General features: G+C 38.4%; 1 protein-coding gene across 4 annotated transcripts in view; it reads left to right on the top strand.

Moving 5' to 3' along the window:
* Positions 1 to 26,327, top strand: part of SCUBE1 (signal peptide, CUB domain and EGF like domain containing 1) — a 220,980-nt gene that overhangs the window by 8,103 nt on the left and 186,550 nt on the right. For all 4 annotated transcript variants that reach the window (XM_075507209.1, XM_075507200.1, XM_075507192.1 and 1 more), the window contains exon 3: positions 25,738 to 25,866. In XM_075507209.1, coding sequence (XP_075363324.1) covers positions 25,738 to 25,866 — 129 coding nt within the window. The remainder of the gene's footprint in view (positions 1 to 25,737; positions 25,867 to 26,327) is intronic.

The raw sequence follows: 26,327 nt of genomic DNA, 5'->3' as shown, positions 1-26,327 counted from the left end.
ATGGTAATCTGCAATGAGGGCTGTTATTCTTGATTACCCCGGTGACAGAACCTCACTGGGTTTAAGCATGATACAATCTCAAAATAAGATAAACCATTCCTGCCTCAATCACAGGTATATTCAGCCCCACAGCAGGTTATATTCTGCATATGTCCATTTGGAAACACAGACTAGTTGGCCTTTCTGAACCTCAGTGCTCATCTAAGGGCTACTTAGCTGGAAAATGTACAGCCAAACCATCTAGCAAGGCATCTCCTAATCTGGGGCTGATATGCTGCTCATTGCAATTTCTGCTGTAGTTCCTAATATTTGTCTGTGTACAGTGGATGGAAATACTCAATACAGTATCTGGAAAAATACTTGCCCTGATATACCTGGATTTTATTATTTCCATTGATGTTCTGTGACATCTGGCTTTGTTTCTGACACGATCTGTTGCTGCAGACAGAAAAGCAGAGGGTATCATACAGATCATCTCTGAACTGTTAACTAAAAGCCCTATTCTGAACTAGGAATTCAAATTTTGTAGAAACAACAGGATAGTGAATTCCTTACTTTGGCAAATGTTTGAGACTCTTGTGATAGCACATGCAATTCTGTCTTCATGCTGTAGGTGCAATAATGTCCCTAAGCCAAAATTTAAACTACTCACAGTGTTTGCACCAATACACTAAAGTATACAATGATAGCTCATTGCATTTACAATGAATCAGAAATGGTATAGATAAACCACTCATTGTCATCTTCAGTAATTTTGTGGGTGTGAGGTTAAGTTTCTTCTTATACCTCTTTGTTAGATCTGTTTTTAAAGGATTTTAAACAAATCTTAGCAATTGGAAAAACACAGAAAATTTATCTCCTCATCACTCCCAGTTGAATAATAATGATTGTTTCTCTAGGCTTGACTTAATATTCTTCTTACAATTTTAATCTTGTTCACCTGTTTTATCTTTCTTTTTCTTAAGAAGCTGGTCTCGCTCATTGGATTTTAATTTTACTGTAGTCTTTCAAATATCTGCTGGGTTCTTCTCATGCTCTTCAAAAATGAATCCGAATATTGTGACAGGGTTGCTCTGAATCAGTCAACCTGGAAACGGCACAGGACATTTCAGAGTTCTCATTTCCCAGCTCCTGGTCCAGTATCTTGCACTGAAGCCTTCTCTTGTCTGCAGGGATAAGTAAGTATGAGTCTTCTGGATGTCTTTTAAATGGAACAATGATCCCATTTCTTTTAGGAGCTCTATGGTGTCCTGTCAATCCACTCTCAGCAATTCTTTCTTAAGTGGACCATCTTTATCAATGTTGTCATGTGAGAGTAAATGAACACAGTTGGGTGTCCTTTGGTTTCTGAAACTTGGGCATCTTGATGCTTGCACAACTCTAGTGGGCTCAGGCTTGTGCTGGCTGTCTGTCTCACTGCTGAATAACAGTGATGCCACTGAACAAGGCAGCTTAAGTAACTTCTTCCTGATTGATGATTTTTCTAATTGCAATAGAAGGTGAATTCATTCTCTCAAGGAAGGGTCATCCTCTGGGATCTTGCACATATTGACTGATTTCAGGCTGAATATTATCACTACATCCATAGTCTTGCTGTTATTGCTTGCAAGAAGGTGCTCTGGGAAGTTGGTTTGGTCAAATCCACTAATAATATGTACTAATAATATCCTACTACATATCTGTCAGGGGAACAGAGGATTTTCTGAATAGCTCTGTGTTGGGGTGTTGAGGTTTTTTCCCCATGCAAACACCACAAGTATCTATGCCCTTTGTCTGCCTGTTCTGAAAAGCTGCAGGAAGATGGAATGTGAACATTTTTCTAAATATTGTTTCATCCTTTGTTCCTATCCTTATTCTAATTTTGTTATTTTCTGTATAACCATTTCATGACGACCTCAGTTTAGTGCTTGAGGCTTTGACACTGATCTAATTACTTTGGAATGGGTTGTCCAGTAATCTTGAGGTCTGCAGTGAATAGTAGGTACTGAAGCTGCTGTGCTTTCTAGTTTTACAGTTACAATACCTTAACAGATGACATTAATGTCATGTGTTGAACTTTATGTCACCCTCCCATAGTGGCTGTGTTCTGGATGAGATCTGTTGCTACAAGTCTGTGATGCTGGCTTTGTCCTGTTGGCTTGCAGCAGGTCATCTGAACACAGAAGAAGAGATACTCTGCCACCTCCCTAGCCTTGTGGTGATTTTTATTTCAGGGTCAAATCTTCCTTCCCAGTTTTATTCACATGGATCGTAGCTTTACTCTGGGTGGGCCATTGTGCTGATTTCACTGAAAGCAGCTTCCAGATTGAAGCAGTACATGTTGTAAAAAAAAATGGGGGAGGGAGAATATAAACTAGCTTGTTTGGTTTGAGCTAGTAACTACATTTTTTTTTTCCTCTCTGTAAATCCTACTCATTTGATTGGGTAACTTGATGCATCTTTTTTGGTTTAGGGTGATAGAAGTGTTTCCCAGAATCCAATTCTGAGGTCTTCTATATCTGTGCCTTTTTTTTTTTTTTTTTTTAAATTGTCTGGTACCATTTAATACTCAATTCTCATCTTGCCAGTTTTCTGAATTACTTCGAATGGAGTTTCTTAGGGGATGGAGAAGAAGTAGCAAGCAAGAAAATACTCCTGAGAACATTCTGTAACAAAACTCTGTTTTATTACAGCCTAAGTGAATTAACAGCTTATGATAACTTTTTCTTTTCTCCTTCATGCTTTTTCTGTTCCTTGAATAGGGCTTTTGTTTTGGCCAGGGTTGAGCCTTGGTTTTATTTATTTATTTATTTCAGATAGCTTTATTTTTCTCACTTTGTTCAGCAGTTTATCCAATAAAACCAGAATATCCCTTAGTTGGGATGACACGAGCCGTTTAACTGTTCACAGGGCCATCAGTCCCCATCTGTCACACACCCTATTGTTTTCTCCTCCCCCTTTTCATCCCTACCCTGTCCTACCTCTCAGAGATACCTTCTGACAGCCCATAATACTGCTTCAGTGAACAGCTCCCCCGGTGGTCCAGTTTGGAAATCTTCCATTTTTAGTTAGAAAAAGAACATTTGCTCCAATCCTCCTCCCCCCCCACCCCCCTCCCGAAATGCTTCTTGGATACAGATATCACTATATTTTGCATAAACAAATACCATACCGCTAGAAATATGGCTTTATTCTTCAGCAGCATCACATGTAATTCTCAATTTGGAAAAAATATGTTTTTTTCCAAGGACACTTCTCTAAATAGTTGATAAGCTCCCTGTCTGCTGGATGGTCTATGGGTACTCTGGGAACTTATATATAAAATTTCATCAGCCTCAACAGTTGTTAAGCTGCAGAACCCAAGGTGGCCTCCTGTGGTGATGTAAACTTGGTGTTTAGAAGGAACTTCAGCTTTGTCCCAAATACACAGTGTAAATTATCTGCCAGGAAAATTATAATAAAATGAAGGAGTATAAATAGAATGTACTAAGCTCAATATGTAAGAGTCTGTCCTTCTTTTGTCTTCATTCTTTATACATCTGCCAGACACTGCCTGGTTTTCCATGTTTTCCAACCTGTCACCTTTACTTCTGGTGCAGTCCCCTTTCCTTGTACTCTTCGTTATGTTGTCTTGTACTCTTCGTTATGTTGTCTTGTACATCCTGTTACTCAGCTCTCTTTTAGCCTTGTCATTTCCCTACTGCAAATCCTACTTATCTTTTTTTTTTGTTCTCCTCTAGTGTATTTTCACCTGCTTCTTTTTTATTTTGTTCAGTTTTCCTTCCCTTGTCATCTCTCTCAGTGGCTTATTGCAGTTACAGCAGTACTATTCTGAGAGCCAGTGTCCCACAGCAAGACCTCTGGGACTGGAGACCTGGTAGCAGCAAGCTCTGAGGACCCCTTACCAGTCCGTTCTCTTGAGTTCTGTCTTCAAGTCAAAACAGCTCCCTCCAGGTCTCAGAGTTTTCCCTTTTTCTTCCTTTTTCTCCATCTCTTTCCTGGCCCCCACCACCAGCTCAGAGTTTCCCTGTCCCTCAGTACATTGGCAGGAGAAGGTGGTTGTGGACAAGGTGAATAGATTTCCTAACCTGGCTTAGTTTCTGGAGCCATTGTGTTGTGAAACTACAGCCTAAGGCTGAAAAAACACCAACCAAGAAGGACATTTTGGAAACTTTAGCTACCTAAATTTCAGCAGATGCCTGCTGAACTTGTGAATTTATTTGATTGTGATTTTTTTAAATTATTTTTTTAAATGGCTATTTTTTTGTTTGGTGAATTGTCAGCTGTAATTTGACCAACTTTTTCTGTCCCAAGAAATATACTGAAAGGTAACTCCCCACCTCCTTACAAGAAACAAAATCTGAGAGCATTAAATCTGCTCAAGTAATTGGGGGAGATTTTTTTTAAACATAGTAAAGCAGTATATTTTCCATATAATAACTTTAGAAAAAAAGCCAACTTTCTGGGTTTTTTTTCTTTGTTTGTTTTAGAATCATAGAATAATAGAATCATAAAGGCTGGAAGAGACCTCTAAGATCATCTAGTCCAACTGTCCACCCAAGACCTCCATGCCTACTAAACCATGTCCTGAAGTGCCACGTCTACATGTTTTTTGAACTCCTCCAGGGATGGTGACTCCACCACCTCTCTGGGCAGCCTGTTGCAATGCTTGACCACCCTTTCGGTGAAGAAATTTTTCCTAATATCAAACCTAAACCTCCCCTGGCACAACTTGAGGCCATTTCCTCTTGTCCTATCGCTCGTTACTTGGGAGAAGAGACTGACACCCACCTCTCTACAGCCTCCTTTCAGGTAGTTGTAGAGAGCGATAAGGTCTCCCCTCAGCCTCCTTTTCTCCAGGCTAAACAACCCCAGTTCCCTCAGCTGCTCCTCATAAGACTTCTGCTCCAGACCCTTCACCAGCTTCGTTGCCCTTCTCTGGACACGCTCCAGCACCTCAATGTCTCTCTTGTAGTGGGGGGCCCAAAACTGAACACAGCATTGGAGGTGCGGCCTCAGCAGTGCCGAGTACAGGGGCACGATCACTTCCCTAGTCCTGCTGGCCACACTATTCCTAATACAAGCCAGGATGCTATTGGCTTTCTTGGCCACCTGGGCACAGTGCCGACTCATGTTCAGCCAGCTGTCAACCAGCACCCCCAGGTTCTTTTCCCGCCAGGCAGCTTTCCAGCCACTCTTCCCCAAGCCTGTAGCGTTGCATGGGGTTGCTGTGACCCAAGTGCAGGACCTTGCACTTAGCCTTGTTGAACCTCACACAACTGGCCCCAGCCCATTGATCCAGCCTGTCCAGATCCCTCTGCAGGTCATTCCTCTCCTCAAGCAGATTGACACTCCCGCCCAATTTGGTGTCATCTGCAAACTTACTGAGGGCACACTCAATCCCCTCATCCAGATCATTGATAAAGAACATGTATGTATATATTTGTTTAGTATGTTTATATTTGTTTTACATTTCAGCTGAAAAGGAGACCTGCTTTAAAGCAGATACCTTGCATGAAAAATTCTAGCCCATACATATATGTTTGGCAGAGTTACAAGAAACTGAAGATAGGGTCTGACAGACCCCCTTGAAATTTCAAGACTTTTCTACACATTTAAGATACTCAGCAAAAGGAATACACTTACATTACAGTTTGAAGAGTTGTTTTGTTCAAATGCCTTGATTCATCAGAGTACTTGAGCATGTGCTTAATCTCAAGAAGCTATTACCCTTTAAAGTAATTCTGTTTAAGTGCTTTATTAAATTGAAGATATCGTCTTATTCTACTTTGCAGTGCTCCTTCTCTGAAGCTGTAGAAATTCACAGTTTTTCCTTCAGTGACCAAGGAATAGGAAAAAAAATGCTCTGGATCATCTAATAAGCTGATGTAAGACCTTCATCTTGCAGGGGCTTTAGGCCTGAACTTAAGCGCTTAACACATGAATAGTTTGTTTGGTGCTGTAGGCCCCATAGATAACATATCAAATTCAAGACCATGCTTTCACCACTATTGATGATGTTTTACAGTACAGCCACCAAAGACAGAATCAGAATTATTAAATAGAGGAAATTACCTTCAGATCGTTCCGATTCCTGTAATAAATTTGTTAAGCAGGTGAGCTGTTATCTCAGAGAATATAAAAGCCAATTTTCATTTACTCTCTCAGCTTGAGATTGTTGAACTCTGCATACTGTTGTTCCCATACCTTAGTCTGCATGAACCACTGTTGGTCCTTATGTTTAGCAAGGCATTGTGCTCACAGAACATGAAAAATTTAACTGGGGGGGAAAAAAAAAAGTGATGCATAATACTGATTTGGTGATTATTAATGTTCTGGGGGAGGGGGTGTTGCTGCAGAATGTGCTTCAGAGACCAGAGAATGGGAACCTCTGCAGGAGCAGTTAGTTCTTTCTTGAACATACCATTGCTGAAAATAGTACAGGATGTAACTGTTGTGCATCCTAGTTCTTGCTATTGTCAGAGGGAAATTGCACTGAAGTGCCCTTGTTCTGATTTCATTATCTGGAAGCGGAGGCTACATTCAAAACTTTCAGGCAAGTTGTCTCCCTGTTATAGTGAAAAAGTGCTTGAAGTAAGTGGGTAGCTACTTTGCTGAATGGGGAGCGTAAGTAATGCATATCTAATTTTTTTGGCAGCACGTATGTAGGAGGAATTTGATATCTGACTTCATACCTCTAGAGATGGGAGCATCTTTACTGAGTAGAGTTGTGCCTTTATTCTTTTTTGCACTTTTCCGCTTGCTAAACTTTCTTGAAAAGGATTCCATAAAAACTGTGATTTGGAGACATGCCTATATTTTTATCTAACTACAAAGCACCGAAGTCTGACTTTATTTAGAAATTTCCATTTTTCTCATGCATCCCAACCTGTCTAAAGATGAGTATGATTAAAGTTCCTCTTTCTATGTCTTTCCCCCCACACGCCACTTTTTCTCTTAAACCAGCCCAATTATTGCTTGTGCAATGGTACAGTTCATCTGATCCTTAATACTGGTCTCGGTATACCACACACCAGAAAGGCAGGTGCTCTGAACTGATTGCTCCTGCTTCTAACTGCTATAGGATTTTCCCGAGGACCCTCATAGTGGCTTTGTCAGCATGGGCACACTGGGTAAAGGCAGTCTTGCTTGGCCTGTGTTGCAGACTGACCCAAAGGCATGAGCCTGCTTCACTAGGCAGGCTGACTGTGAACTATTTGGCTACTAGAGGGCAGACACAAGTGGAGCCCTGTGGCTTTTGCTTGGCATGAATTCCTAGGAAAGCAAATTTACCTTTGTTCAGATTGGAGTGTGTAGATGTATTCAGAGTGTAAGGAATAAATGAGGGAAGGAGCGCTGCCAGAATTACTCTGACCTGTGACTGTTTTGACTTGTAAGAGTGAGCCAGGGAATGAGTATAAGGCAGGAATAGACAACCTCAGCCTGTTTTCCTGAAATAAAAACCTGAAGACTAAAATGGTTTGGTTGGGTATAGTTTGTTTCATTAGGTATAGACTGTTTCATTATGTGAAAATGGAAGCAGCTTATTCTGTGTACAAACAATTTTACATCTAAGGAGATTATGGCTTCAGAATGGAATAACTTTTCTATTACAGTTTCTCAAAGCTTTGACAATGAAAACAACACCCTCAAATTGTTGTTTATAGTATGATTAACCATTCCAGTTGACTAGGAAACAACTTTTTTTTTGTGATATGGATAAAATCCAAGGTGTTGTCACTTAAGTTTTACGTTAATGGTCACTTCTAAACCTATATAAAAATGATTTCTCTTCTTTATGCTTCTGGCATTTTACATCCTTTCACTGTTTCTGTTTTGAAATCTCTTAAAAATTCTTTTTCTTGAGGGAAGTGTGAGAACTGCATTATATATATTAAAAAAAATCAGTTGACTGCATCACATGTGGTCCTATGAAGCAAACCCCAAAAGCTTTAGCGTTTATTCTGAATAGGGAATACACGCAAATCTAGTCAGGGTAGCAGCAGCAATTGCATTCATTTTCTAGAATAGCTTATTGTCATAATTTACTTTGAGGTAATACAAAAGTTTCCAATGCACATTTCTGAGTGCTTTCACTGGACACTGTTGCACAAACTGAGTGCATATGCATATATGAATGCCTGTGTATGTCCTCATTCCTGCAGAAAACCTTTATTATGTATATCATTATATTTAAGTAACCTGAGGAATTCCAACTTGTAAATTTGCGTGCTAGCCTGTATCTGAGTAGAACAGAGTTACTAGAATACATTCCTGTACTGCTTATCCTGAAAGGCTTTTAATCATTGCCATGTTATGATTAGGCACTGGTGGTAATTTTTACATGTTTTCAAGACAAGTATTTTGGTGATTTGTAGGGAAGGTAACAGGCAGTTGCTGTAGCCTTGTCCGGAATGGGAAGACAACGTCAATCCTTATCCTGAGTAGGATTACATGATATAATTGCCTGAGTCAGCAAGAGGCTGGACTCAAGGGATGGAGGCTTGAAAAGGATGCTTTCTGGAAGGACTAGCCTGTTTCTGTTAATGTTGCCATTCATTGAGGAAAGTCCCAGCGTTTGTAATTGTGAAGCCACCTGAATGATCCTGTTTGCACACAGCATATTCTGTAGGTCTCGTGTGTAATGAAAAGGACAGCCTGGTTTCTTGATCACATTATCTGATTTATATAGGCAAGATCTGTGCGCTCATGAGGAGTCCTGAAGAGTCCAGCAAACGTATGAGAGGTTTGCCGTTCGGGTGTGAGTGTTACAGAAGGTCCTGCTGGGTGAGGGCTCTGCCACAGCTGGGCAGGGGCATGTGTGGATGTGTGTCATGCCCTCAGAAATACAGGTCTCAAGCTTGCTCAGCTGATTTTGCTTGAACTTGCTAAAATAACTTGATCTCAAAGATGAGACCAAGCATGAAGAATTTCAGTCTTTGAAGAAGCTGTGAAAATGGGAAGTGGAAGGCGAGGTGGGAATGCTTTGAAAGGCGGTTTATGTTAAGTAATACAAATCATAGTATACTTCTACCTTTACCTGTCACAAGTACACACACAACATATGCGCTTAAGACCATTATGCCAAGTATGAACACAACTATCAAAAGGGGGAAATATGCTACTGGGAAGTTTACTACATATTTTTATTACTGAACTATATAAAATTAAGGGAGAAAAGCCATAATAGGAGCAAACTTTATACTGTATTTATAAAATTACAGAATTTGTATTTTATATTTTGTTTTTTAAATTATGCATGGTAAGCTGTAACATACAAATATACAACAATGTTATGTTCCACTGAAAATCTAGTTTACCAGTGGATTCTTCTTTAGTAAACTTTATGATCAACAAGGAAGTATAAAACTTAAGGGAAATACATGTCTTCTGGTCTGAATTAGTCACTGACATGGTCTTTTCTATTATAGTATTTGAAGCAGGGGGGAGTGCTTTAAATGCTTCAACCCATTTAACCTTAATTGCTCGGTTTTAATAGACATTTGCTAACTAAAGGAACCAAATTATAGCTTGAATTAGGCCTTACTAATCTTAATTAAAAGCTCTACTTTATAATCGGAAACAGCCTATGTTTAAAACAGTAAGCCTTTCTTAAATGGCTTATTTTAAAATGCTAAGGCCCTTTTGATAATAATTGTTTAGACTGAATACGGGTAACCATTATTCTCCTTACATTGCACTTAATTAAAAATATCTCCTCCATGTGGTTTTGTGCCTTCTGCTGGCTGTAAAATTGTTTGACTGGTGGTGGTGGGGATTACTTTACTTTTCCTGTGGTAATTTGAAAACATGTTGCTGCCCTTTGTTTTAAAAGTTTTCTGGGGTCACAAGTTACAAAATTAACATATGAATTAATACAAATATTAGCTTCCTGCATTTCTCTATCCTCGAGTGAACGCTTGTCAGTCACTTCAATTAATTGGTGTACTAGGCATAGAATTACAATTGTTAATAAGACATCCTATAATTCATTTAGTTTAACATTTAAATTGTGCTCAGGCAGTTGATTATGGGCTTCACATTGCACTCCTCCTTGAGACCTAACTTCCGGTAAAAATAAAGTCTGTTATACTGGGAGGGAGGCCCTGGCTCTATCTATCTATTGAGCATTTGGTATACTGGTAGAGTTTCTGTTCATTTCAGGGGTACCTGAAGAGGGTGAAGGGTGGATTTCATCTGTCCAAATATGGATCTCAGTAGTACAGAACAGTACACTTAAGCGGTTCGCCTTGCTTTGCCTTTGTAGTTGATGGAGAGAAACAGGAATTTCCTTAATGCAGTTTGCCTTGTGTTAATGGAGACAAAAACAGGTCAGGTAAATCATGCCCTGGGAATAACATTCTCTTTCTAACACAGATGTGGACATCTGCAATGTAGGCATGTGAAGTTGGATGAGGTATCTGGGCCAAAGAGCCTGCAGCTGAGAGATTCAAAGTCCATTGAAATGAAGGGAAAATATTCTGTACTTAATTGTGCTTTGAATTTACCCAGGACAGGGTATTTTTAAGCTGCAGTATTATTGTTTGATCATTACGAAATTCATCCTCCTAGTCTCAGTTTTACATTTTTTTATTCTTTAATTTAAAATAGGCCTCCACCTCTCCAGCACAGGCATATAGTTAAAAAAATACAAAACAAATCCTCCACAACTTTATTTTAGGAAAAAGCTGATTTTTTAAATTGTGTTTTCTTAGAGCTCAGCCATAAGATTTTTCTTGGTGCATCCTACTCAGGAAGCACTGCTAGACCATGTGATCATACCTTTGTTTAAATTGCATTGCTTTTAATTCCAGTAGCTGAGTTGTCTGCTTGCATAATGCAAATTAAGAGTCCTTTACACTAAGCCTGCTAGACCTTTATGTGCACTTAGAAGTAACTTCTAAGAAAAGTCACTTGTGCCGGTTATGGAGATGTCAGTCTTGTTTGCTTAGTTATCAGATCTTTGGAATACCCCTTGAGCATTTTTTAGAATTTCTCCTTATTGTCCAGTTTGCTGTACATTCTGTGCTGATGGAGTATACAAAGATTGTTAAATTATACCCATTACAGGAAGGTAAAATCAGGGCTCTCTGCAGTGGGTTCAAAGAATTCTGGTCCCTACCCATGCCACATACCTATGTGTATTTATCTTTTAACACCAAAAGTGTGTAAGATGGCCAGACTGAGTTTGACTAAAGATCTGTCTAGCTTGATGTGCAGTCTCTGACAGTGGCCAATAGTGGATGCTTAGGGTAGATTATAAAAAACGGGACATGGAAGAATGCAGCTAGAGATTTAGAGACTTCTCGAGCCAGAAGTTTCATTCAAATCGCTGTGTTTAATGGTATCTTCAGAGTAGAAATGGAAAATGTGTATGTTTGCTTCTACACGTGTTTTGCAAAACTCACAGCTGCTAGGTGGGTGATTAGCCATGCTCAGTATACTGCAAAAGGACTGTATAGGAACAGGTAGTCATATACACCTGTCTCTTTTCAGCCTCCCATCTACTATTGTTTACCATAAGTGTCACATCATGTTTCTCTATGTGGCCAAACTCTACCAAACCAGATAGTAATTTTTGGCTTGGCAACTGACAACATCTTCAGAATGACTGGCCTTCGCACTTTTCTGAAAATGAGACTTCATTAAGGAGAGTCTCAAGTCAGTTGTGAAAAATGAATAGGTATGTTGAAAAGCTTGATCTGGATGTTTAACCTAACTTTACATGGTTACATTGTTAAACCAGGTGCCATGGATGAACAGCTATAACCCTATTATTTAATTTTGAGCCTTTTACTCAGGGTGAAGTCCTGTATTAATCGTGGGTGAGTCAGGCCTTGGTGCCCTATTTTCAATGGATAACCAAGGATGTTGTAATGTGTTCTCTCCTGGACTTCTGTTTATATATCTTAGAAATACTACGCATATACACCAGATATAGCCTTAAAAGAGGGATTGTGTAGAAAGATGGGAAGGAGGAAGGAGAAGCATGGGGAATTCATCAAGAACATTTCAAAAGGTGACTTCTCTAATCTCTAGTTTTATATTGGTTGTACTGTCCAATTTAAAAAACAACCCCAAACTGTTTATTGGGTTGTTAATCAAGTTTTTAGTCAAGAGATCGCTGCATTTTGCTTATCTGTGCATAATAAAATAGCATTGCTGTAAAAAACATCTCATGATAAATCATGTAAATGAGAGTATTGGGAATAACTCTACAGGACTAAATGAATATTTATATAAACTTATCCACTTTTATCCCTCTACTACTGGGGAGGATTGCAGTACAATTACACTGCCTGGCTTTCTATGGTGTGTTCTGTCAAATGCATATTATTATTTGAATACTGCACAGAAGTTGTAGGCCTTCTTTGGTTCTTTCTACCTAATATCCTCCCCAGCGTAACAAACAAATATAATTACATAAAATTACAAAAGGAAAATTTCAAGGCTATGAATATAAGCTCTCTTCATTTTTCAGCAAATGCCCATGTTACTATTTCCATATCTGCAGTTTCATTCTTTTTTCACTGAATAGCATTAACTGTGCTGGAAGCTGTGTGTGCTTTCTAGTACAGGATATATGAACATTGGAGCAGAAATGTCTAATTTCTTGGCAAAGCTAGTTGATTGCATCTGTTTGCTCTGTCTTTGTTTCTTGTCCAAACATCAGATGTGAGTGCAGCTTATAATTGAAAATATTTGATGATTCGCAGGTCAGCAATGGTGTTTTTCATGTCTGAATTTTAAATTTAATCCTTCCTGCTTTTCCTGGGTTTTCCTCGCTATGAAATAGGTGTATGTACAGCCTGGCCTCATCTAATCCTCACCCCTGCATGCCAGACAAAGGAGAGTGTGTAACGTAATTAGTTCCTGTTCAGAGAGCCCCTGCTCTTGCTTACTTCTCTATTAGCCAAAGAGTCCAGGCAATGTTTTGAAGAGTCTATAAAGGGTAATGATGGAAAAGCTGATGGGTTCCATGCTGATGTTCACTATCTGTAGATATGTGTCTTGCTGGACAATTGTTACACATCCACAGGTCAAAAACCAAAGACTGGTTACCACTGTTTTTCAGATTTTCTGTACTGTTATTTGTCTCTGGTGATAAACAGAGCTCTGGTTCACAGGACCAATTTCTGCGTGGCTTTTTAGAAAACTAAGGAGAGCCTACATCATAACTAATGAACTCTCTTTGTGAATAAAATTTTGGAATTGTCAGCATGTATCAGTAGGACGGGGTTCTCTGTTTCAGGAATAAAAAGCTTGAATCCAAAAATTACATTAATGTAATATTTGTTTGAAAATAAAACCCTTTTGCATTGATTTACTACAACAGCATCTAGGGCTTCTTGCCACACTTTCAAAAAATGGAGAATGTTTGGTCTGTACACCCAAACAAAACTACATGGCAGGTACTTTACACATTGTGGAGATAGAATTATTGTTAAGAAGCTGAGAGGCTGTGCCAGAATTCTGAGTTGTGCAGCAAAATTACCAAATGTTTTGGCATCTTGAAAATAATTCCACGTTCCATGATTGTACAGTTCCAAAATCCACTGAATTCTGATTGAGACGGCTCTTAGAGCTGTGAACTGTTTCAGATAGCGCTTTGTGTGCACTCACATTTAGGGTATTATCTTTATTATCACAGGTTTAATAACATTTAACTGACTGAAAGTTGAGATTCTGAAACCCAATTCTGTGACAAGTTGAATTTGTCATTACAGAAACAAAATGTGACTTGATCATCTTCAGCTCTCACCTAATAAAATCTGTAGCCTAGTAACTTTTTTACCTTCTATATGGTGCACAAAGCTGAAGAGTGATGGACAAAAATGAGTTTGAGCATTTTCTAAGCCTGTCTCAGATTTAAAAAAAAATTCTTGTAACTCTTTGATCTAATTTCTATTCAGTTTGGACTTCTCAGATATTTTTGAAGCAAATGTATCAAGCTCATAAAGGAGACATTTCTTTTAAATGTAGGGTCATCTCAATTAATTTTATTCAGTTTGTTTCCTAAAGATGCTGAGTAGCCACAGCCCTGCAATGGACTCATAAGAAAAATGAATACTTACCACTCTTCTGAAAACATAAATTATATATAGATAATGTATCTGTATCTAGGCTGGAGCACTGAAATAATTTTTAAGCAGACTTAGTATCAGTGCACAGCACCATAGAAAAGAGAAGGAAAATATGAAATCCCCAGTACTATCTCCTGGATAAGAAAAGTGGGATGTAAAATGATTGATATTGGAAGTTAGGCAACATGCTGCTATTAATATATTACTCTTGCCAAAGTTACTCTGCAGTCTTAATTACCATGAGGTGTGAGGGACTTTTATTTCATTGAGTTTTAATGAATGACCCATACTCTCATTTTTCAGTACGTTCTATGTGTGTTATAGCTGTTTTACTATCATGTGGACCTTCCTAGTCCAGATAAACACTTCTGTAGTTGGAAGAACTGTTTACAGCAAAAATAAACATAATGATTCTGAAACAAAGAAGGATCTGTGCTTTGATCATCAAAGTTAGCCTCCAGTCAGCAACTGTTTAATAGGTGAGGAGTTAGAGTCTTCATATTTGTGAAGGACTTAGAGTGGCAGTCCTTACAGGCTGCTCTTTGCTGTCCTCTGAAAACCAAAATGCTGGGAGGCCTTCAATTCATAAAGGATGCTGTTGAGGAACTGTATGAATTTGTCTGCATTTGGGGAACTGGTGACAAAATAATAGGCAGAGTTGGTTTCTTGGGCTTCATAACTATTAGGTCCAGCCTTGTCAGGGGACACAAATCCATGGATCCCCTGTGTATCATGTTTAGAAGCAGCCACAGGACTTCAGTTAATGTTGAAATGAAAGGCAGCCCTGAACAGGTCATTTGAGTATGTGCAATGATGCTCTCATGGCAGTGCACAACACTGTATGTAATGCAGAGTTGCTCTGCTCATAGATAGATTAGCTGTATGGTACTCTCATGGGAGTTTTTGTAGTCTGGTAAAATTAATGTCTGGTATGTGTCCTGTACAAAGCAGGGAGTTTGACCAAGTGAAACAGGATGACAGGAAGCCCTACATTTTACAAATCCTACGTGATATAAATTACATTATATTTCCCAAGTGGTGAACTAGCACAGCAGAACAGTTCTCAGCCAGGAGTCTGCAGTAGCCCAAGGGCTACTGTTAAAGCACATGTGGAAAAAATAGTTTGAAAAGGTAAGTCTGCTGTCGAAAGACACAAATTTGCTATACAAGTATTTGCACCTCTGCTGGAAAACATAACAGTTCCTCATATCCAAGAAGGTTGAAACCCAGTGCTATATAGCCTCTCATACTGCTTGTGGCCTTAGCTGTCTCAGCCTGAAACTGAAGTAGTGTTAATCTGCTAGGGACTAATGAAGCATGTGCTATATGATATCAAGAAATCTTCCATTTTACAGTACATGATCTGCCACTGATTTGTTCTAAATTGAGCAAGAAGGAATAACCACCTTCCGTTCTCCCACATGAAGGGACACAGAAAATAAGTTAATGTTCATCCACTGACAGGTAATAAGGAAATTTATTTCAGAATTTATTTCAGAATTTCTGTCCATTTCCTTTTGTCAATGGACAGAAATTTAAAAATTAAATGCAAAGGAAGGTTGCAGATATGCAATCTGAGAATGAGGGCGATAAAATTTTTTTCCAGGGGTTGGAAAAAAAGTAGATGAATGATGTCTGTATTAATCAGCTAGTTTCACTGTTTTAAACCTCTCCCTCAAAGTTTTTAGATGCATATTTCAAATTAAAGATCTAGGAATAACCTCCTGCCATGACTTACTGAAACGATAATCATTAGGATGCATGCACACCAGTTGTGGCAGTAAGGCACACAAAAGTATTCTCCCATTAGATCTCCAAGAACTTGCAAGATTAGATGTGGAATCAAACGTTTCCCATTATATTAAAAGAGGGAATTGTGGTGGAAATGGCTGTGATTTAGAAGTGGTGGGAAAAATGCTGTCAGATGTCATGTTTCACATTCATAACAGCTTGTGAACAGGAAATCTCTCTGCTTGAGCTTGTCGGGCATGGCAGCTACTAAATAAAGACAGATTCTAAAACTGTTATGTGCTCTGCAGGTATCCATCTTTATTTGGGTATCTCACTTGCAGTTCAAAGAACTTGTAGCCAATCTGTTTAAATATCAATTAAGAAAAATGTCAAACCACAACAAACTAATCAAGGGTTCAAGATGTGTAATGCAGGATAACAATAATTTTGGTTTTATCTAGAAAAATACTGTATTAGCTATGAATGGAGCTGGAATGGTCCCAGATAAGTTTCCATTGTGCAGGTTGAGATGGCAAATGTCACATAGGGATAATACTCAGGTATATGAATAGAAAATATATTTTTCTCCAGGGAAAGAACTCTGCTTAATTATTTTTTCCGTAAATGACTGTAGCTGTCCAAAGGTTTTAGGCCCCCAAAAGGTACTCTAGGTAAAAAATGCTATATAAACCTAATGTTAATGCAGTAGAAAGACTTGTCAATTAAGCAGTCAAAAACTCTGTAAGGTCCTAAATGAAGAGTGTTCCATGTCATTTACTTGATCTCCTCTCCATTCCTGCTCCATAAAGAATATTTAAGTGGCTGGCAAATTGCACTAAGTGCATGCAGAATCTCACCCTTCAGTTTCTGTGTTCTTTTTTTTTTAAGTAATTTTTATTCCCCTGTACTTCAGTGATAACTTTCCATTGGCAAAGCACATGTACACTGAAGCAGTAACACCTGCCTTGAGGTGCAGGCGTCCTGAAAGAGTGAATCAAAGGGGTAGATTCATTTGTCTGTTGTCAGTTTGATTGGTGGCATATCAATGTCCAGCCATTTAAAATCTTCTTCTAACTCTTTGAACTAGGAGTTTAAGCAAGGAGGGAAATGTACAGGAAAGAGAACAGAGACAGGAAACTGAGGAAAAGAAGGTGAATTTAAGAAAAATATAAGGAAGGGAGTCTCCATATTTCTTGTCAATGAATGAAGAATGTGATGGTCATTCACCAAAAATGGAAAATATAATAATTCAGCTACTGCAGAAAGTTTGGATTTTCACAGTCTATTGCCTTGTTTCATTTAACAATATGTAAGCTGAGTCAGCTGAATTCAGCTTACAGCACTGGGTGCTTGACACTGTGTAGCCACTAGAGCCTTTAAATGTGACTCTTTAATTCTCCCTTTGTATGATAAACAATATTTGAAGATCGTTAACTAAAACTTGCAAAATAACAAGTGCTAAACACACCTGCTTTTTCTACAGCTGATAAACTCAGAAGTTCGTGTACCTCATTGCCTTCTTAGAGAAGGACTTGTGTGTCTGAAAGCTTGTCTGTTTTTTCCTGAGCAGTGAAGATGACTCTTATAAGGCAATCTTTACGCTGTGCTACTTGACAATTTGATTCATGCTTGCTGTGATCAGTGTAATAATAGGAAGCAAATTCAGACACAGGACAAAATAAGGATCTGCAATATGTGTGTCTGTGCTTTCTCTAAAATTAGGACATAATAATTGTGGTCAGAGAAAAAAAATATTAAACAAATAGAAAGTAAAGAAGTCCCATCCTACAGCCAGTGATAAATGGGACGATGTCTCATCTGCCTTCCAAATGCATCCTAAATGTTTTTAGACAAGATAGTTCTAAGTATGAAGCTGTTCACACTTCAAAAATATATGTGCTGTTTAACCAGTGGGACATACCTCTACATAGTTTGGTTTGTGTTCCATTTTTTTCCCCCTTTTTTTCGGACAAGTACTTTAGCAAGATATAAAGCATGATGAACTTTGTGCTCAGCCATCACAGAAGAAAAGGAAACAAATAAAACTGCTACAAAGTATTCGATGTTTTCTGAAAACTGTATGAAATGGCTTCCAGAAGAACACCCCAACAATACCACAGATTGCATCCAAATAATCTCTGCTAAGTTGGCGTGGCATTTTCATTTTATTGCTGTTTTTCTACTGGAAAATAGGGGTTTGTGACATTTTTGAAGGAAGTTGTAAAATTGAATTTTTTTTTTCTTTGTGAGTGCACTAATGGGAAAAACATTGGAGGGGTGGTACCCATAGTGGAAAGGCTCTTGAGGAATATACACTGAAAAAACCTCATGCTAAACAACCTATTGTACCTGTTCTTTTTCCTTTCTCCACTGAGAAAGATCAGGCTGCTTTTTCTGATTTTATCCTATTTCCAGCCTGCTCACCCTTGACCTTGGCTCTCAGAGCAGTCCTAATGGCTATCAAATTTTACAGTTTTCTTGGGCACAAGCGTCTTGAAAACATCATCACAACTTGAAAGCCGTAAAAACTGCAGTGTGTTCCTCTTTGATTCATTAGATCATAACATTTTCAAGGTCACAGCATCTAAAGAATAAAGATGTTACTTTATTTTTAACTTGCAAATGTTATCTCAGGAAGAACCAGATGTAACACATGGTAAATTTTTTTTTTTTTTCTCTTATATAAAAAGTGACTTACAAAGCTTTTCATGGGAAGGGATTTTCAGAAATGGACTTCCTTCTGAGATGAAGGTCAAGGTTTCATTTGGGGTAGAAAAAAATGAATGAATCTTGATATGTTAATATTTTCTTCATAAAGTTTGGACTTGGAGTAGGTGCCGAATTCCAGCAGGTCAGGTTGAGTGGAATTGATAACATTTTCCCAGCTGATTCTTCATACATCTAGCTGGGTCAGCTCTTGCAAATTTTAAGAGCAGAGCTGAGCAGACTTCAAATAATTTTGAACATGTAGAAATGTGCTGATGCTAAACTCCTCTTGAGAATCTAATCATTTTAGTATTCTTGCTCGGGTTGAATGCTTTCCAGAGCGCTGAACTTTTGGCAAATTTGGCCTGCACTTAACCAAAATGGTCTTTAACCTATGTGTGAGGGTTTTTTTCTGGCCTTTAGATCTGGAGCTGGTTCCCTTCTTAAGGAAAGTGCAACTTGATATGAGAAATACAAATGCCTTGGGTTCAGGGTATCCAGCATGTGTGTATAACTGCTGAAAGTATATTAAATGTAGAATCTGCCAAAGAAACAGAGTATATAAATATTCCCATGTTGTTTTTATTTATTTTAATGGCTTTTAAAGTCCCCAAATCCAGTCATTAAAAAGAATAAGATGCTGATCTGATTATGATCCAGGAGTTGAATTTGTTTGTATTATTGTCAATGTGCATGTTATTTCATTTCTGCCTGTTTCCTTAAAAGTGAAGTAATGGCATTGATGCTACGCTGCTGCTTGTTCTGAATTGGAAGTGGGAACAAGAAATTTAAGTGCTGATCCTGTCTTGCAGATCTCTTTACTGTGAGTCCCAGAAAATATATCTTCCTGGCTCCATGAAGCCAGTGGCAAAAATGCCTTGACTTTTGTAGGATTGCGGTTTCACCTCAGGGCATTTCACTTTTGGATACTACAAGGTCACTTCTTTTCCAAGCATCCAAGATCAAGGTTGCATAAAACTATGCAGTGATGAAGACAGCTCTGTACTGTAGCTCTATTCTTAATTGTGTAGGATTTGGAACCTAGGGTGGGGCTTTTCTCCTGTAATTTTCTGTGGAAATGAGGATAGTGCATTAGTCCTAGGAGGAACAGTGACCAAAACTCAGTAAAGAATCAGTAAAAATTTTTGAAAGCTTTTAAGAGAGAAGCCATAAAAGTGCAAAATATTACCACATGGAAATATGTGTTCCAGCATTTTGCAATGTCCTTTGCTGCATAGCAGTTCTGGATAAGTGGGCAACATGCTGCAACTGCAGAACTGTAGTATGACTTTTTTTAGCAGAAGACAACTGATAATAGAGAATTCTGCAAGTGGTATGCTTTGTCCTCTGTAGGGGGCTAGCAGCAACCTCTCATGGAGCAGGAAGGTAAAAACACAGTTTCTTTGCTGGCAAGTTTGTAAGGACAATGTTATTTACTGTCTCCATAATGCCCCTTTTGCAGTATTTTGTTTAAAGCAGCTAGATAAATAGATGAAGATGAACACCAAAATATTTTCCTCTTCAGATACTGAATAAATATATGGATTTATCCATCAGGATACACTTACAAAGAATTTAATATTTACTCTTCTAGCTATTTTATGGATCTAGCTCCTTTAGGAAATATTCCACATCTGCATAATATTCCTGTGTGCTAAGTTTTGTTTGTGGTTCTCTAAATTAGAAGAAATTGATGTGGGCAGACAGCTTCCTTTGGCTATTTGTTTTAAAATGTCCAAGCACATAAATTATTCCTTTCAAAGTCAATTGAAATTTGTGTTTACTAAATTAACTCCAGATCTTTCCCTTACATTAGTAGTCAAGAAATACTTTAAAATGAATGCAGATTTCACCCAATCCTACTCCTGTTTGAACGTCTTCTGTTGCATTGTGAGTGTTGGGATCTGTGGCCTTGACAGATGCCAAGATAAAGGTTGTGCCAATGCACACTTCCCCATTTGCTATAGAAGTCTGTGGAATTCAACACTAAAAGCTGAATTTGGCTCGTTGACTTTGAGACCTCAGCCATTCTTCCTTTTGCATGTTAATAGTCATAAGGCTTCTGTGACAGTTGAGCCATGACACTGATCCAAAATTCATCAACTGCATGCAGACATTTGCTTTGATTTCAGTAGCTTTGCCCATAATGATCTGTAGCTGTGCTGACAAATAAATTTTGTTATATGTGTTGTAATGATTTTTGGACATTCAGGAACTTAATGAATGGCAACTGATATAATGAAGAGTGGGAATGGATTTTGCTGTAGGTAGATTTTGTACTTTGCTGGCATAAAGTCTATGCCACCTTCTAGCAAAGATTGTTAGTGCTTGGAAAAGATGGTTAGCACACAGCAAATTTCATGACACTGCTGAAAATGTTTAGACAAAATGGGAACTAGCATTTTCCTCACTCTGTTTTACAGTTTGGTTTGTCTTTTGGACATTAGTTATTGCATGCTGATGTGTCTTCTATTCTCTGCTGAAACAGAAAGCTGAAATACTGTGATACTGGAAGCAGAAGAGATCGGTTCTTGTTTTATTTTTAACATTTCTTAGTCAAGTTGTATGTGCCCCTGGAAGAGCTTCTTCTCTGTGGGGTGGCCTTGTGAGACTTCTGAGTGTGCTATCCCTTTGTTGGAGAATACACAAATGAAACAAATTTCTGGGGAAGTGTCAGTTTCACCTGCATTAATGAAAGAAGAATCAACCCCAATCTGTATAAGGTAGATATGGGTCCCCTCAGACTAAAAAGAATTAGGTCACTTAAAGAAGACAACTTCAAATTCTTTTTCTATAACTGAAATACATTGATTGTAAAGTACAGCACTCCTCACAGTAACAAATGCTTGGAATTTCACAGATACTTGTCTAGGTTTTTAAAAAAAATTATTGGATGCTTATATAACAATTGCAGGTTCATACAGTATGTACTCTTTAAGTAACACCACCGCTCACTGAAGAGGACAACAGCAGAGCATGGCAGTGCTGTGTTCCCTAGGGTTACTGAAAGAGTTATTTCCAGGCTGTAACAAAAAGATTCACCTCTGCTTTCCAGAGGGAATTATGATGTAGTTTCCAAGCTTCTTGGCAAATAGCTGAACCAGTACAGTTACTAGTACACCCAAGTAAGCAAGCTTCTTTTTATCTCTTCTTTCCTGATGATTTTGTCCTTTAAAACTTTTGAAACAAGCTGTGGATTTTGGAGATTTCCCAAACCAGTTCCAGAAAGAGATGGTCAAAACTAGCTCACCAACAGCTGAGGATGTAGTTGCATACATCCAGCTCTGGCATTAGGAGTTGCTGTCTCATTTGAACGCAGTAAGCCCAAATAGGTTCTTGGCAGACCATGTCATTATTATAAATGGCCCTACGCCTTCTTAATCATTTTGGTGCATTTCATTTTTTTCCAGGGCTCCTGTAATTGCTGCCATTGTAATACCATATGAAATGAATTCCTCTTAGAGAGGAAATTGCAATACTTTTTTAAGGTGTTTTCTTCACTAGACAAGACTGAGTTGCCTGTCTGCACAGGCAGAATTTACTGGAGTGAAAACTTTTAAAGTATTTTGCCAGGGTAGATAAAACTTTAGGTTTCCCATTGAGAGCTAGATTGCAGTAAACCTTGCTAATTCAACAATTTATGCACCTGCATCCAACACAGCAATTTCATGGTCAGATGGCAACGTTTCTCTGTTTCTCTTGTTTCGTTTTTGTGTTATGGTAATTACTTCATGGTGAAAGACAATATTAAGTGTTCAAACACTAAAAATGTTAAGGATAGTTGAAGCTACAAAATTAGTGGGAAGAGTTAACTTTCTGAGTTAGAGGTCTTTGGAGCCAAGAGTTTGATTAACACCTAATTCTATCAATTACAGGAAAAAAAGAATAATAGGATATGACCTAACCAAAAGGAAATTAATATAGCTGGCCCCTGCAAATTTTGAGTTTTACAATAGATAAAATTAAGAGCAAGTCTGCAGATTTTATGTGTTTGAATGTACTCCTATTGCTTTTATCGCTATATTAAGCTTACTAAGGAAGCCATATCCTGCCAAGTCAGATGTAACATTCTGCCCGTAAACTGTAGTTGTTCAGCACTTTCACTGAGGCATTCTTTAAAGTATGTCCTCCTCCAGGTATATGAGAAGAGAAAACGGGGTGGTGTTCACATTGTTTGCAGGCATGTTTTCTGCTTTTCTCTTAATGCAGCTGGAGCTTGAAAAAGTTCAACATTTGGATTTTGCAGGCTTTGTGCATGCTTTTCGTGGTTTGTTTGTTTGTTTGTTTGTGTTTTAAAAAAGAAAGTGTTAAATTCACCAGTCTTATGCCCTTGGTGTTTTACTAGCAATACTGGAGATAGCAATTCCAGTCAGCCTGCCAGGTGAGGTCTCTTAAATAGCAATATGGTTTGGGGGGGGGGAGAAACACCAAAAAACCCACAACATGGCTCTTAAAAATAGGTAGAATGTTTGGCTCTACTCCTAGTTTTGTACAGCTCTTGGGGTACAAAAGGGAGAAGTAATCTTCTAATCCTTTTGCAATATTTAAAGTAACTGGAACTCCTTGAGAGACAGATGAAAAGAATCTGTTCCATTTGTTTTTTTTCTGGTTTATGTATCTGTTAGATTACCCTTTCTGGAACTTAAGTATTTGTATTACATCAGCACCTTTGTGCTACTAAATACAGTACACCTTTTTAGAAATAAGTATTATATAAAGGCTAGGCATTCAAAAAGCTTCACATTTCTTTGATTTTTGTCCCTTTTGAAGGCTTTCCCATCACTTATTTAAACAAATAGTCCTATTTGATTCATTGTTTGAAAAAAGGGAATGAATTGATCAGCCTTGGCAGTCTGATGCTGAGTGACATAACAACTGATAACACTTTCTTCTGAATTCCCTCCTCTGAAGAAACTCGGTGCTGGATAAAAGTTAAGAACAACTCTTAAAATGAAGTTACGATTTTTCTTGAGTGTCCTGAAGGAATGCCCAACATGCCTGACATCAAAATCATGTTATGTGCTTTCTGATTATTGACTTGGCCTGTTAAAACATGGCATTACTGTAGAGCTCTATTTTTGTCCCTGTAGCCTGAGACTGATAGGAAGTTTCTGGAAATATTCATGAATGGTTGTGGAAGCTGCAAATATCTGCTAAGTGGAAACCTCACTGGAACACTTTGGCAGTATGCACCCAGGCACACTGGGCTGTAAATAAAGGAGAGCGGCTTCTCAGGGACTTTGCACTGCCGTGTTGCAGGTGTGTTCGGAATAAGCCCAATACGCAGTAATTGACTTGCTGGTTATTGTTTTCAGGAAAAATCACAGACATATCTTTTTGTTGTCATACTGGACTCCAAAAGGCAGAGCACATCCACAGGCTGTGCTGACTCGGCGCTTGTACAACTAATGGATGGAAATTGTTAGTAAAGGATGGGAACTTTCTGAAACAGAGCAGTGGTTGAAAGACCAGGAAGTTTACCTTTAAGCAGCAGGTTGTATTTTTGTTAGGAAGATCCTTTCTCCAGCTTCTTATTTCCAGCACTTTTGTGGTGCTGAATGCCGAGTTACAAAAAAGCTAACCGTTTTTGCAGATAGTCAAATTCGTAATTCCTGTTGCAAACTGCTGAGGAGGTTGTAGAAGGAGGGCTTCAGAGCTGTTCAAGGGAAGTGGATGGAGACCTGGGCTATTCTGAGTTTAAGGTATGTTTCTGGGAGGGGCAGACCTGAGTGGGAAGGCTTGCAAAAAACCCTTGGGAGTAGCCTGTCCCTGCTCTGACAGATCAAACTTCTCAGAGGGTTGTGCAAGGAGGGACAAAGCTAGCCAAACTCAATCCAAGGGCCAGGAGTGCTGAAAGCATTGAGTGACTGAGTCTGAGCTGGGTTTTCGGAAGAATCTGGTTTTACCCAACTACCTTGCCGTCTTGGAATTGCGGCTGGGTATGATACCAGGTAGCAAAGGTTTTCCTGGAGTACTTTTAAAAGAAAGAAAAAAAAAAAAAAGCCAAAAGACAAAAAGGAAAAAAAAAAAAGCTGTGTGAACGTGAACCTAATACAGAAATATTTCAACCACCTCTGCAATGGAAGGCGCGTTTGAACAGCCAGCATAGCTCGATCTACTAACAGGTGATTTTCTAAAAAGATGACTTTATCTGTTTATCACTAACTTAGGGACAGTAGCTGAAGTTTTTGGTCTAGCGCACCACAGATTTAGAGCGGATAGTTATCAAGCTATGATGCTATCTATAATTATTTGTGTATTTTCAGTTGGTTGATGTGCACCACTGAATGATTCACAGTAGTGACTGTGATGCTGACGTTCCACGTATAAGCTGAGGTACAATCTGTAAAAACAAGAAAGTTTGCACTTTCTAGAGTGAGTGAAGAAGTGATTTTTATATGAGGGAAGGAAGATCATAACAGGATTGTTTGTAGTTGAAGCAGAGTGCATTTCTTTTATCATTCATGGTACATTTTCAGCTACAGGCCAGTGTACAAAAAGTAATTAAAAATAATTCTAGCATACCTTCTAAGAATAAAACATTGGACTACTTGTTGTTGTTGCCGTACGTGAATTAATAGAGAAAAAGGTAATAGGGCTTATTTTGTGGGGGAAGGGGAACAGACGGACAAAACTGTACCAAGTTATCAATAGTAACTTCATAGAGCTCAGTGGACTGTGACAGCTATTTCAGAAATGGTGTTTTTCAAGGTTTATTGTGCAGAACTACAGCCTTATGTATTATCAGGAATATACCAGATCTTCCTTGTTCCAAGAAGACAATTTTTTGTTAAACAAGGCATACTTTTGTCTTATGCCATATTAATAGCATGTTTCAGATAGTTTGTTACTACAAAGTCAAAGGTTTAACTCATTGTTTGCTTGATTATTTTAAAGACAAAATCCAAACCCTACATTTTAAATATAAAAAATGTACCGAAATCAGGTGTTTCTTTTTAATTTTTGAGAACATATCATTGTTTACTGTCATGATACTACAATTATTTTGGGAAGGAGTGTTCTATACATTGGCTTGCTGCTTTTCAGTCATATATGACCCTGATATATTCAGTCAGTAATTGCCTGAGCCATCTGTTGGATGAAATATGCAATATGAGTATATAGAAAGATTAGGAACATGCATATATTCAAAGATCATGCTCGGTTGGAGAAATTTTTCTGTATTCTTAGTGTTCTCTTCTGACAAAAGCTTCTTTTTCCTCCTCTTGTGTTTTAGATATTGACGAGTGTGAGAATGACTTCTACAACGGGGGTTGTGTCCATGAGTGTATCAACATTCCAGGCAACTACAGGTGTACATGCTATGATGGGTTCATGTTAGCCCATGATGGCCACAACTGTCTTGGTAAGTAGTGAATGCTGGAAAGAAAGTTTCGTTTCATGGCTGTGGTAAAAAGGCCTGATATGCTTGCTGCATTTTGTCATCTGGTATGTTTTCACTAAAGACTTGATCCAGATCACAATGAATAAGTTCAAACCTGTCCATTGACTCCAGTGTGGTTTAGATCAGACCCTTAAAGTTGGCACTCTTAATCCTAACACACTCAAATCATTTTGCCCGTCTTTAACATTGATAAACACTGCCCCCTGACTTCCAAAGCCTGTGCGGGATGTTTGGGCTTCTTTTTTTAAGAAAAATAATGTGTCCCATGCACTTAAATATATTTTGTCTGTTTCTTCCAACTTTTGTAATTCCAGTCATATCTTTAAAGCTCCCCCTCCCCTTTTTTCCCTTTTAGGGTAACATAGTTCCAGGCTATGCTGTATGAACATAAATTACAGAATGTTAAAAGCGAAAGTGTGATG

Source organism: Mycteria americana, chromosome 1 (assembly GCF_035582795.1).
Source record: "Mycteria americana isolate JAX WOST 10 ecotype Jacksonville Zoo and Gardens chromosome 1, USCA_MyAme_1.0, whole genome shotgun sequence".
NCBI lineage: Eukaryota > Metazoa > Chordata > Aves > Ciconiiformes > Ciconiidae > Mycteria > Mycteria americana.
Note: the sequence above shows the minus strand (reverse complement) of the source record. Positions and strands in the feature narration are given on the sequence as shown.